At 40.4% G+C, this 12,142-nt stretch overlaps 1 protein-coding gene across 6 annotated transcripts in view; it reads right to left on the bottom strand.

The window, feature by feature from the left end:
- Positions 1-11,816, bottom strand: part of PPP1R21 (protein phosphatase 1 regulatory subunit 21) — a 34,040-nt gene extending 22,224 nt beyond the window's left edge. For 3 of the 6 annotated variants that reach the window (XM_049833597.1, XM_049833592.1, XM_049833598.1), the window contains exons 1-7: positions 11,702-11,816; positions 8,567-8,635; positions 7,999-8,145; positions 5,919-6,020; positions 5,069-5,233; positions 4,912-4,970; positions 2,413-2,507 (exon numbers count right to left, since the gene is read on the bottom strand). In XM_049833597.1, coding sequence (XP_049689554.1) covers positions 2,413-2,507; positions 4,912-4,970; positions 5,069-5,233; positions 5,919-6,020; positions 7,999-8,145; positions 8,567-8,635; positions 11,702-11,761 — 697 coding nt within the window. In that variant the 5' untranslated portion in view covers positions 11,762-11,816. Of the gene's footprint in view, positions 1-2,412; positions 2,508-4,911; positions 4,971-5,068; positions 5,234-5,918; positions 6,021-7,998; positions 8,146-8,566; positions 8,636-9,322; positions 9,438-9,816; positions 10,120-10,174; positions 10,955-11,701 lie in introns of those variants that run through there. The other 3 variants (XM_049833596.1, XM_049833594.1, XM_049833595.1) reach the window with 3 other exon arrangements.
- Positions 11,817-12,142: the final 326 nt, after the last annotated feature.

Below are 12,142 nucleotides of genomic sequence, written 5' to 3'. Positions count from 1 at the left end.
AGTTACATGCACTTATTAAATCATGTTTTTTAAGAGACACTTATTGGTAAATAGTGGGGTTTGGTTGGTTTTTAATATAAAATTTCATTGCAGTAATATTACAGTTCATGTAAGTAATATTAACTAAAAGGACACAAAGAATTGGCTTCAATAAAGCAGGCCTAAACAGCCTCACTTAAGAACTGTTACTGTGACTAGGTGGAGAGAAAGCACTTCCATACTTGCCTCAGCTTGTAAATCAAATTTAACCACCTGAAGACCCTGAATTTGATAGGTAAGAGCAGAATTGTCTAGCCCACAAGAACAGTATTCATCACGAAAGAGAGTGAAAATCTTTTAAAAAACCCTTAAAGAATTCAAGATCATCTTCACATTTCAATTACATTCCAGGGACTGTCAAATAAGATGAATGCATTTTTTTTAATAGTTTGCATGTTTAAAAAAAAGCTCCTGTAGGTACGTGATTTGTTGATGATTTCAAATAAGACGTACTCTCTACATATTTCAGCATTCTGTTCCAGTTACAGAGCAACTCAAATTATTCAATTACAAGCAGGCACAATTTTTAAAGAGGTAGAGGGATATTTGTACCTAGAGAACAGCTTAGAAAGTCTTACAGATTTAAAAGGGATCACATCCATCCTCAATTAAATGGACTAATAACCACTTTAGTTTAAAATTTGCACACAAAGGAAATTTCCAGCTTCTTACTCCTTTTGTATCATTCACATTCAGCAATTAACACATGGGAAGAGGTAGTTGTATTCAGAACAAAAAACTGTCCAAAATTACCAAATCCTACTCATAAATAAATCCTTCAGAAAACTTTACCTCTCTACTCTCAAAATCATGCTTAGCAGTCAACAAGTCATTTGATTGCTACTGAAACTGAAGCCAGCGGCTAGTTAACACTTAAAACCAACTACAGCACCTAGAGCAAGCCAGTTGGAATCCATAGCAGGCAAGCACTTCCTTGACATTCTCTATCTATCTTGACATTCTCTATCTATCCTTCTCATTCTTCTATCACTAAAGATCTGTCCAATATTTGCAGTTTCCTACACAAGCAAAAACATTATGCTATGGCAGCTAATTGAGCAGATAAGCAAATAAATTATTTGCATCAAATTTCTTGCTACGATGATAACCAACTGTAAAAGAAAAAAAATCAGTGGAAGAAGCCAGAGAAGCAGAAATAGGCAGCAGATGCCAGGTAAAGTGATCTTTGTGAGAGGAAAGAAGTGAAAAGTGTATCAACTCAAGGCACCAACATCTAAGCATAACATGCTGTGTGAGGGTCAACATTTCCTAAAGAGACGATGATCTTGTGTTTCTAAGCCAAGACTCACTGGATTGCCAACCCAGTGGAGAACTTGGAAGGCTTACCCCTGCAGCACCCTGCCAGATCAGCTTTTGGAGAACCTAAGGCTATTCGAAGCATTGTCATCAAGTTTTAAACCGAATGAAAAATGCAAAAGCTACCAATCAAACCTACCAGAAATTCAACAGCCTGTTTTCACTTCTCCGCTCCTTCTCCACTACTTTCAGCTTTTTCACTATTCTAGGTCCTCCTAGTCTCACTGCCAGAAGAGTACGGACTGGTGCTTGCCCAAGTACAACCTCGTGTTCAAGCTGTTTACAGAAGCACCCAGTAGACGGCACTGATCGGGCACATACTGACCAACTCTTGTACCAGAGCAATGCAAAGGCTGAGCGCTCCTAACTTCACGGTATCCTCTGTACTTCAGTTTATCTAGTAGCAGTTGGAAAGGAACAGGAAAGGAGGTTGCTTCTGGTAACAGTCCCAAAATTCAAAGGGGGTTTTTTTCCCTGAAAAAATGAACATGAGTCTGAGACAAGCCATGGATAAGAGCTAGTCTGGGTGTTCTCTGATCAGACCTGAGACACTCTGACAGACTTTCCACTAATACCAAGTGTAGACCACTATTGATACAATGCCTCATTAAGCCAACATCTCTGCAGTCACTAGTGTATCCCCTTATCAAGAGTTTATCCCTCTAACTCTTGAATATACCCTGCCAATAACAATACCCCTCAAGATGAGTAACTAAAGTAGTCTTTGTGGAGAAACCAGTAAATTGACAGTGTTCCTTCATCTTTTACAATATTCTGTCAACACCAAGCAAGACAAGTGGCAAGTTACTCGAAAGCCTTCAAAAGTTTTAGTTTCCATTAGAGATATATATATTAAAAAAAATATCAAACCTCAATATTTTAAGATTACTAAACAAGATTATGATATGTATTATGAATAGTTATTACAGTTACCTCCAAGTGTCTGTTGAGATGTCCAACGTTTCTTACAGCTAATACATTTTAATTCATAAGGAGTACTTCCTCCAGATGGATACCCAAAATTAAACACAAAACCCAGACCAAGGCAATACGTACTTGTGTCATTAAAAGGTACTTTTTCATTGATTATGCACAGAGATTCTTCCAGTCTACTGCCCAAAGCTGCTTGAAGATTCTTTAACTGTTGCTGGCTAAATAACAAAAAGACAAACGAAAAACCACACACACACACATTGTAAACCTTTAAAATTTTATCTGTATCACCAACACCACAGCTCACCATAAGCATCCCTTGAGTGTACAGGTATTTGTCTCTTTCCAGAAGTTAGAAGTAAGACAGTAGGAATAATTTTTCCTCCTTTATGTCATATTTAATACATGACATTGTATTTTAATCCCTAACAAAAGCAGTGAAAGATGCAATAAATTGTTGTAAATCCTAAGTTCCATTCTTGAGAAGCTCAACTTACTTCAGAGTTAATCTTTACATTATTTTCCAATTCTGCAATTATTGTATAAGCTATATGAAGGTATTCTTTTCCACTGGAATTTGAATGGCAATACAAAAGGGCCTTTAAATTAGTTACTATATATCCAATGCAGTATTCCAATAGGCACGTAGTGAGTTGTGGGTAATTCCGTTAACTGTCATATCTCTATTAGAAATACCTCACAAGCTTTTCAAAGCCCCATATTTAAACACTGCTATGATATGGCACACTCCCACAAGACTCGGCAATTATGTTTCTGATGCATTCTCAAGTGATTTTTCACTAGATCTGCTTCACTTGCATTGGATTCTGTATATAGATGTGAACATAAGTTCTTAAGATTACTAGTATTTTTAGTATAGATTCTTAAGATGAGCAGTAACAAATTCCAGCATTATATACATATGTGAACAAAGATTAACGCATATTGATTCAGACCAAATTCCACACCTTACCCAACTTAGGCCCCCAAATTCTTCACTGTTTTGCTTCCCATTTGACATCTAGAACTCCTGCACATATAGTGGAGGGTGGGGGGAAGGTGTCAAAGTGACAGTTTTTTCCTTTTTTTACAAAAACATTTGACATGTGGAAATTTATCAGGACTAACAAGGAAAAAGAATCCAAAATAGACATGCAAGGTATGAAGAAAGTAGCCAATAAGTAGCTCATACACATTAACAAATATTTCTCTTGAAGAGCAGCTCCAAAACTGCACAGAAACTGTACAACATGGACTGCAATAGCACTGGGCATGACAGAAACTAAACTCAAAGACAAACTGCAAAAGTATGGATGTTTCCTTTTTGTACTATAAAGGAATGGCAAACAAGTAGTTTGTTATGTTTTGTTTTACATTGTCCTTTAATTTTCAAGGCATGCTGGCTGTCAAGTCATGCATCCCCTGGCTTTACTGAATAAAGCATGGGTGTCAGAGGCAAATGGATCCCTTCCCCTGAAAGAGTGGGGAAAAAAGAGCAGTACTCTGAAAGACATCTTCTGTCATGTGTTCATTAGATGCTGATTTCAGTGTTTAAAATACTTAAGTGTCATGCTTTAGTATTTTCAAAAAGCCTCCCTTCTTAAATGGTACAGACAATTTCTTACAATGACGTTAATTACCCAGTCATCACAGAATACAACAGAGAAGCTCTGAACTGAATAGCAGCAGATTAAGACTACACTGTTTTTCAAACACAACAAAAAAAGCAAATGGCAGCAAAACACAGCTTTCATCCGCTTTTGCAAGTCATTCCTAGCGAAACCCTGCCCTGTATTAGAGGAGAGTTATTGGAATTCAAGTATCTTTGCATCTATCAAAATAATTAAAATATATACTTCAAGGTTACCATTTGAAAGAAGGAACTCTACATCTGATCATTCGCTATGCATTTTATCCATTACATTAAAGATCTATACCGCACATATATCTTTTAAAAAGGCACCTTAATAGTGAACTTCAGAGAAGTGCACCCTAATATGATTTGGCCCCACAGTCCTCAAATTCTTCCAATTTTCTACAACTTCTCTTCAAGACAATGAAGGTATTCCAAAACTAACAATACAATCCTTTAACAAAAACTTTCAAATATTCTAGCTGACTGCATTACACCTGAAGCAAAAATGATTGTTCAAGAAGCTTTTGGGGTGGAGGGGGATCTTCGAAACTCTTTTCAGTCAGTTGTCTCAGCATACCTACCCAAGCTTTGTTTTTAGAAGCAGTTTGTAAAGGCTTGCATGTCTTTGTTTCATACAAGTTCAGTAGTTTCTTTACTTTATATAGCATTCCATTACAAATAAACTCTTCAAGCTTTCATCAACTTCACAGCTACTTAAAATAGCTTGGTGAAAAAACTGCTCTTACTGAAAGCTGAATCTGTGGAATTGATTGTCTAGTTACATACTCAGCAGAAGGAACAGGGGGCTGACCTGCACAGTCTTGACATTAAAATATTGGGCAACAGCACATTAAGTTTTATCAAAGTCGGGGGGCGGGGTGTATCTTATTTTTAGAGAATCATACTTTAAAAAAAAATCTGGTTAATCTTTTACAGCAGTTAATTCTTTAAATCAATTTTTCATTATATTAAATAAAAACACTTACCATTCTTCGGTTCGAAGCCTACAGTCCTTAGCTTCTCTTTCTAGTGTCTGAGACTTGATCTTTATGCAAGAAGATAATCTCACAATGTAAGTACTGACACAGCAAGACATTTCATTTCAAAACTTTTCGAACTTGCAAGTAAGAGAAAACTCCTTACTTCTAGTTTGGCTTTATCATTCTGCAGCTTTTCTATGGTATCCATGTATTTCCTTGTTAAACTGTCCACCACAGCTTGATGCTGGGCAGCATCAGTTTCCAAAACCTCAAGTCTAGTTCTCAGCTCTGTTTCCAAACGTTTGTGCTGCTCATCTGCTTCAAAGAACTAAAAGAAGAAAAGCAAAGCTCATATGAAAGCTTCATTTTACTATGGAATCTAGTCCTATGAGTTACACCAATTTAATTAGCCAGTCCACGCTAATAACAAGTACTAGTTCTCAGACAAATAGAAATTTTATGACGACATTTACAGAGAAAAAGATTCAGGAACAAGTACTTTATTAAAGTTTGGTAGTACCAAGCATTCCTTAAATATATTTCCAATTAATAGTACACACCTGAAAAATTAAACTTGAGCCATAAGGTTTTTCAAGTTTTCTAAATCAAAGTGAAATGCATTCCATTTCGGTAAAGCAATTCCTGACTTCATCATGGCAACTTGCAGAATTTTAAGGCAATTCTGAAACAGTTAGTGAACTAAAAAGAAGTTTCCACCCAGTACCAACTATACAGCTATTTTCAGTAGAGTAGCTAAGTGTCACCAAAAGTTAAAAATCTAAATGAGAAAACATGTATTACATGAGTTATTCCACATACTGTCGTAATCTGAAGTAGAAATTTTCTCATTTGCGCAGTGAACTTCTTTATAATCAAGCTATCTGATCTAATCTACTGTTTTGCATACAACTAAGCCTTCAAACTCACTAGTTTTCAGATGGCATTTTATTTTCTCTATCTTTGTGTGACCAGTTTTCTGAACTAAAAAGAAAGGCTAAAAAAATTTCACTCACAAGTATATGTAGTCGTTCATTCTCTTCTATCTTCTTCTGAAGATCTTCATTGAAAACACTTTTCTGCTCTTGACTCAACTGAGATGAGGATTCTGCACTTTTCTAAAAGAAAGAAAAAGCATTCATTACCTCCAAGCCTCTGGAGTTATCCCAAAGCCCATCCCCAAGTATATGAAAACACTTCCCATCACTAATTCTCAATAGAGGCACACGAGTACGTACCTTACTTACATTGCCTAATACATCAAAAGGTACACATATTGCCCACAGCATGAACCTAAAAGCAGCACTTTTTCCTTCACATTGTTGTTGCTGTATAACAGTAGAATACTAACTCGATAAGGACTCGGGAAAGCCTCTACTCAGGCATCACATTCACACACACACCAAATTGCTTGTATGGGCAGGTGCCCATTCAACATCATTTGAATCTTGCATGATTCCACACAGTCAGTGATATGAAACCCTACACAGGTGGGCTTATTTGGTTGGGTAGCTACATGTAAGGCACACCTGCCCCCACCAAGTGTCCAGGTGTAAGCTGGTCTCAGCAGGCACTAGGAATAATCACTGAAAGTGCACTATCCACAAGGTGGCACTGGAAAACACAGGGTCTTCACTATGCACCAACTATCCTCAGAATATAGACATCTCTCTGCCAACTGTTTCCTCATTTTTCACCTGTTTTGTTCAAAAGACTCAGAGACCACCAGTGAATCCCACACTGCTTCTCTGCTCTACCACACTGCTAAACAAAGGTAGTACCATCACCAAAAAAAATAAACAGTCCTATGTTCTCCTTCTAAAAGGATTGTAGTCTGACACAGATCATCTATCCAAATTTTAATCTAAATAGTCTTAGATGTGATTTACACAGTGTCCCAATGGTAAGTATCTGAAGTAAGGGTGACATGGAACTTAGTGGAGGGGTGTTCAATACAATGTACGTACTCAGTAAGGCCCTATAGATAAAACTAAGGGAACATACTTAAAAGGTAGTACAAACACTTCTTAAAAAAAACAACAAAAACCCAAGAAATACAGAACTGTGCATTCTCACAGCTGAACAGGAAAGAAAGTCAGTGGCAATGGTTTGCAAAGCTACTCAAGCCAGGCTGAGGTCCTTCAAAATTTGGAAACGTGTCTAGTGAAGCAGTAAGTTATATAACATGAAATAAAAGAAGTGTCAAACTGCATTTTGAAGAATGATCTACTATGTAAGTCAGAGGTACTATGCTGCCAAGGAACTGGATAGCAAAAAAAAAAAAAAGCAAAACAGTTTAGGGAAAAAGTAGGGAAGATTATCATATTACTATCAGTTGAATGATTTCTTTAATGTCAGTCTTGATAGCTACAGCATTTTGAGAGCTAATAAAAAAGAAAAGATGTCAGTAATTAAGAGGCGTTTCCTCATAGGAGGAAGGTAGCAAAGGATGCTTGAGAATTATTTAAGTCCAGACACACCACCCCTGGCATTCTGATGTTACCTACAGAAGACATGGCTGATCTTAGACAGAACATGATATAACCAGGTTTAATCAGCAAGCATTTTGGCAGAGAAAAATCGCAGTACTGAAATTATTCTGTCATTTTGAAAAAACATATGGAATACTAGCTAAAAATTTAGATTTCAAAGGATTTGACAAGGTTCACAGGGGAGACAACTAGAAAAGCTACAATCATAGGCTGAAGAGTTAACTATCGACATCAAAATTACAAAGCAAGGAGGTGGGGATAGGAAATGAGGGGTGATCAGTTTCCTTCATAGTAGTTGATTAATCACAGAGCTCCAAGATCCTTCCCAGCTGTTTGAACACTTAATAAATATCTGGAAAGGGAGATAGCAATTCAGTATCAGTTAGCTGATGCACTAGATAGAAAAGTGCAGAACTGCTTAGCACATAATGTATCAATACCTGCTTTGTGGGTATTTTCACTCACATCTGTTATAACACAAGTTCTGACAAAAACATTCAGCTCAACCCTTGACACAAAGCAACTACTGCTAGAAATCAGGATAAGACATTGACACATAAGGAGCAGACATCTGCTAAGCAAGTTTTCTGCCTTTAGCACATACCTTGTTCTTCTTGCCCCTAGCTTCACTTAATGCAAGTTCATCTTGAAGTAACTCCACCCGCTTGGCAAGTTGCTGATTTCGAAAGGTCAGGCTGTCCATTTCTTGTTGCAGTTTTCTCAGTGATTGATCCTTCATCTTCAGTTGCTCCTGAATGACCAAAAAGTCTAATTTTAAAACTTTCACACCTACTCTCACACATGCTTTCAACAAGAAGCAGCACATTAAAAAACTAACACATTAAAAAATTGCTTTCTTCACTATTTGAACACTGAAGAGGCAAAAGTATTTCTTTTAAACTTAAAACAAGATTTCACTTCCTTGAGCTGCCCACAGATGACACTCCAAGTAGGTACTTCATTCTACAACTTAATCACCAAGAAGCAACTTTCCACTTTTACAAAGTCAGCACCTACAGAGAACAATGAAAACTAGTTGCAGAACAGAAATTCTTTTACTAAATCAAGTTCCTCCTTTATTCTTTTAATCACAATACTTTGAGTAAAAAGTATACCCGTTTACCCATCTTGTCACAGCTTAATACATCTGACACGAGCAGTTTTTAGATTACCTTCAGAGAGGCAGAGTTTGCTTGCTCATCTACAACCCCTTTTTTCAGTACTTGGTTCTGAGCTCGAAGCTGAAAAATAAGAGATGCCAGTAACTATGCAAGACAAAGGAATAAATAAAAGCCATTCATTACAATGTGCATAAAGCATCGTATTCTCTCATGAGAACACCAGATGTGCATGCTTTTTAAAGTACTCTGTTCAGGTAGACAGCAGTGGTATGAGGTTGAAAAAAGGATCCAGTTCACATCCTGAATTGCCAAGAAACAAGAAGTTAACTTTACCATCTAGAATATTTTGGTCAAATAGAACATAATTCTTACTGAGTAAGTACCTTGGAAAATTAGTTACTTAAATATAGTTAAGGTTTGAAGAACAGTGAACAAATATGGAAAAGCTGCAACTTCTTCCTTGACTAATCAAGTTCTTGCTCATATTCAGTGCTATTTCTGCCTCTCCCCTCTTCTCCCCAGAACTGTTCATGATGGGTTCTGGAACATAAGCAGGGTTCACAATAAAGTCAAAACCTGTATCGATTCAAGAAGAGCTCAACTATACTCTAATGCGAAAATACTTATTACTGGTAGCAGCAGGTGACCCAGAGAGAACAACCTGACAAACACTTCAGAAAAATGCATAAGCAGCATAGAAGAAAAAGTCCTCCGAGACTTACTTATATCATTCACAAATCTGAGCTAAAAATCACTGCAGTGAAAAGTGATACTCAAGAAATCTATTGCCCCGTCACTTCAGAGTACCTCTACCCTGCAGCAATGAGGATACTGAGAGTTCCATCTTCCCATTCCTTGATAATTGCTTGAATCCTGGTTTCTTCAATGGCAGTTTGTATTCATTTGACATGTCTGAGTCCAGCTGTTGCAGATATAAATTAAAAGGGTTTGTATAGTGTTTGGGAATACCTCTGGCAGATGCATAAAAGGCAAGATTCAACGTAAAACAGCAATGGCTAATCTTTTCAGTCTGATGACTGAATGTATTTGAAAGGTCAGAAGTCAGTTAACATTGCTAAGCACAGGCTTTTGCCCTGCAGTATTCCCACTGTGCTGTTCAGGCATCACAAAGGCAAGAGAAGAAAACTGCAAGAGCATCACAGAAAGACTTCCAAGCACAGGGTTTCCCTAGCAAGAAAAAAGCAGTGCAGTATTTTCTATGCCTTTTTTCTGCCACAGCTAATGCAGGAACATGTCAGGTGCAGTGAATAAACTAGCTCAATCATGCTGCATTGAGATACCCAAGCTGAAGTGTGATCCACCAAAGGCTGTCACAAGTTGAAAGAGCTTTTTGACTACTACTTCCATCAGGGTTGTGTGAGAGAGCCAGAAGCTGCAGCTCAAGGCGAAGAAGAGACTCTGAAAATACACATCCTTCTTCTGGACCACTGTGTGAACTGCGAGGGAAAGCAATTCTTTGGCAGGTACTTCCCTTGGCACTCCTTGAGTATATCAAGCTCTTGTCTACCTCTCCCCTTAGCTTCCACAACATGATTAAGCGAACAGGCAAATAGCTTCCCAGGGCTACTCTCCATTTCCACCTGCACACAATAAACAGCCAGTTGAAAAACTGACCATTTGCACAAAATGAAGAGTTACCTGCAAAGGGGATCCCACAATGCCCTGGAATTGTCGCACAAGAAGTGGGACGAGACTAAAAAGTAGTTCCCATAAAGAACCCATGAAACATCACAGGCTGAAAGTTGCAAGATGAAGTTCAAAGAAAGCTTTTGGACACCATGATACTAAAAGAAAGAGGATCCAGCAGCTGGAACTTTCAGAAGCTATAGTCAAAAGTCCGCATTTCAAAGCTTCATTTGGGAATCAAGCCGCAAAATCCCTCAATTAATTTGTCCCGAACCATTTTTAATCTCTAAGGTACAGCAGAGCCACTGTAGAAAGCAACAAGAAATATGAACTCTGATCTACAAAGCCCCAAAGTGAATTCAGTTTTCTTAAAATGATTTTGTGAAAGCATTAAAAAAAAGTATCTCTGAACAATTTAGATTCTGTATAGGGTTTTTTTATAGTAGTTCCAAGGTGAAGAGTATTTAAAGAAAACATCGTTCTGTAACATAGGGAAAGGTGTCAAATACAGTCAAGTGCTGTGTGCCAAACACTCTGATGCTGGGCTACACAAAACCAAAGTGCTGGCTTTCTTTCCCAAGGCCATTGAAGAACTATGCCATTCAAGACCAATGGTGTCCTCTTCCTTTTAGTGAAGAAACAAGAATGAAGAGTTCTATATTAAGCAAGGCTCCACCATTTAAGAAATCATCTCGAGCATCTTGGAAAGGCATCCTCCACTACAGGCCAGAAGTCTTTGCAAATACTCTGTTAAGCAGCACCAGAAACGGGAGGCAGAGTCACCTAGGGCAGCTGCAGAAGAATGGGAACAGACATGAGGCAAGTGTGGAATCAAGTGCCCTCACTTCCAAGACACTGCAACACCACTGCAAGCACTACTAACACCACTGAACTCCCACATCCACCAGCCAAAGCAAACTCAAGAGCCCATGGGTAAGATACAAGACCAAGACCTCGACAAACGTTCACACCCAAGAAGATAACTAAGCCTTATGCCTGACTAGGAAACAGAAACGCAAGGGAAAGCGCTGCCAGTTTCACTTCCCTGGCGTGGCTGAACCCATTAGTTGTCCCACTGGACGCTTTGCAGACAGGGCCACTTTGCCCCTCACGCCAGCTTGCCCAGCCGGCACTCAGCAATCCTGTAATTCCCTCGGCATCTGCAAACTCGCACCTCCCCAAGCCTGCCTTCACCTCCTCCTCAAGGAAAAGCAACCTTCGAGCCCCAAACACCTCACGCCGCCACAAAAATCAGCGTTTCAGTCCTGACCAGCCACCTCCCACCCGGCTCCGGCTGGAGCACAGCGCCGAAGGCAGCCAAGCCGGGCAGGAGAGAGAGCTCATGGCCTCACCGCCCCACGGTGGCACCGGGGCAGAGCAGGCTCAGCGACGGCACGGACAGCCCCGAGGGCCGATCGGGGAAGGCGCCCTCCCCTCAGAGAGGCGGCCCTGAGGCGGGTAACGCGCAGGGAGCGGCTGGAGGGAGGGGAGGCACCGGCCGCTCACGGAGCGTCGGGGTCGGACTCTGGCGCCTGATACCTTGGAGTACTCCTGAGCCAGCTTCTGGTATTTCCCCTGCAGCTCCGCGGCGGCCGCCATCTCCCCGCCGCCGCCGCCGGCCCCTCACGCCCGCGAAAGGGAAGACGCACTTCCGGGTTCGGGAGGGCGGAGGCGCGGCGACGTCACCGCACCACCCCTCCACGTGCCGAGCGGCGGGGCGGGGCGGAGCTTAAGTGGCCGGTGCCGCCATCTTGACCCAACATCCAAGATGGCGGCAGGGAGGAGGGCGGGGCCGTAAGGGAGGAGGTGGGAGGGGGAAAACGGGCCGGGCCACACGTGGAGGAGAGCGTGGCCGCCTCTGTTGCCATAGTAACAGGCGGCGGCGGGGGCCCCGCGCGGCCTGGAGGCTACGGGGCCCCACCCCGCCCAAAAAGCACCGGCCGCGCCCGGCGGCAGCGGCGCCCGCCCGGCGGGGTCATG

The sequence above is a fragment of the Accipiter gentilis genome, chromosome 30 (assembly GCF_929443795.1).
Source record: "Accipiter gentilis chromosome 30, bAccGen1.1, whole genome shotgun sequence".
Taxonomy (NCBI): Eukaryota; Metazoa; Chordata; class Aves; order Accipitriformes; family Accipitridae; genus Astur; species Astur gentilis.
The sequence above is the reverse complement of the archived record's forward strand: the minus strand, read 5'-3'. Positions and strand labels throughout refer to the sequence as shown.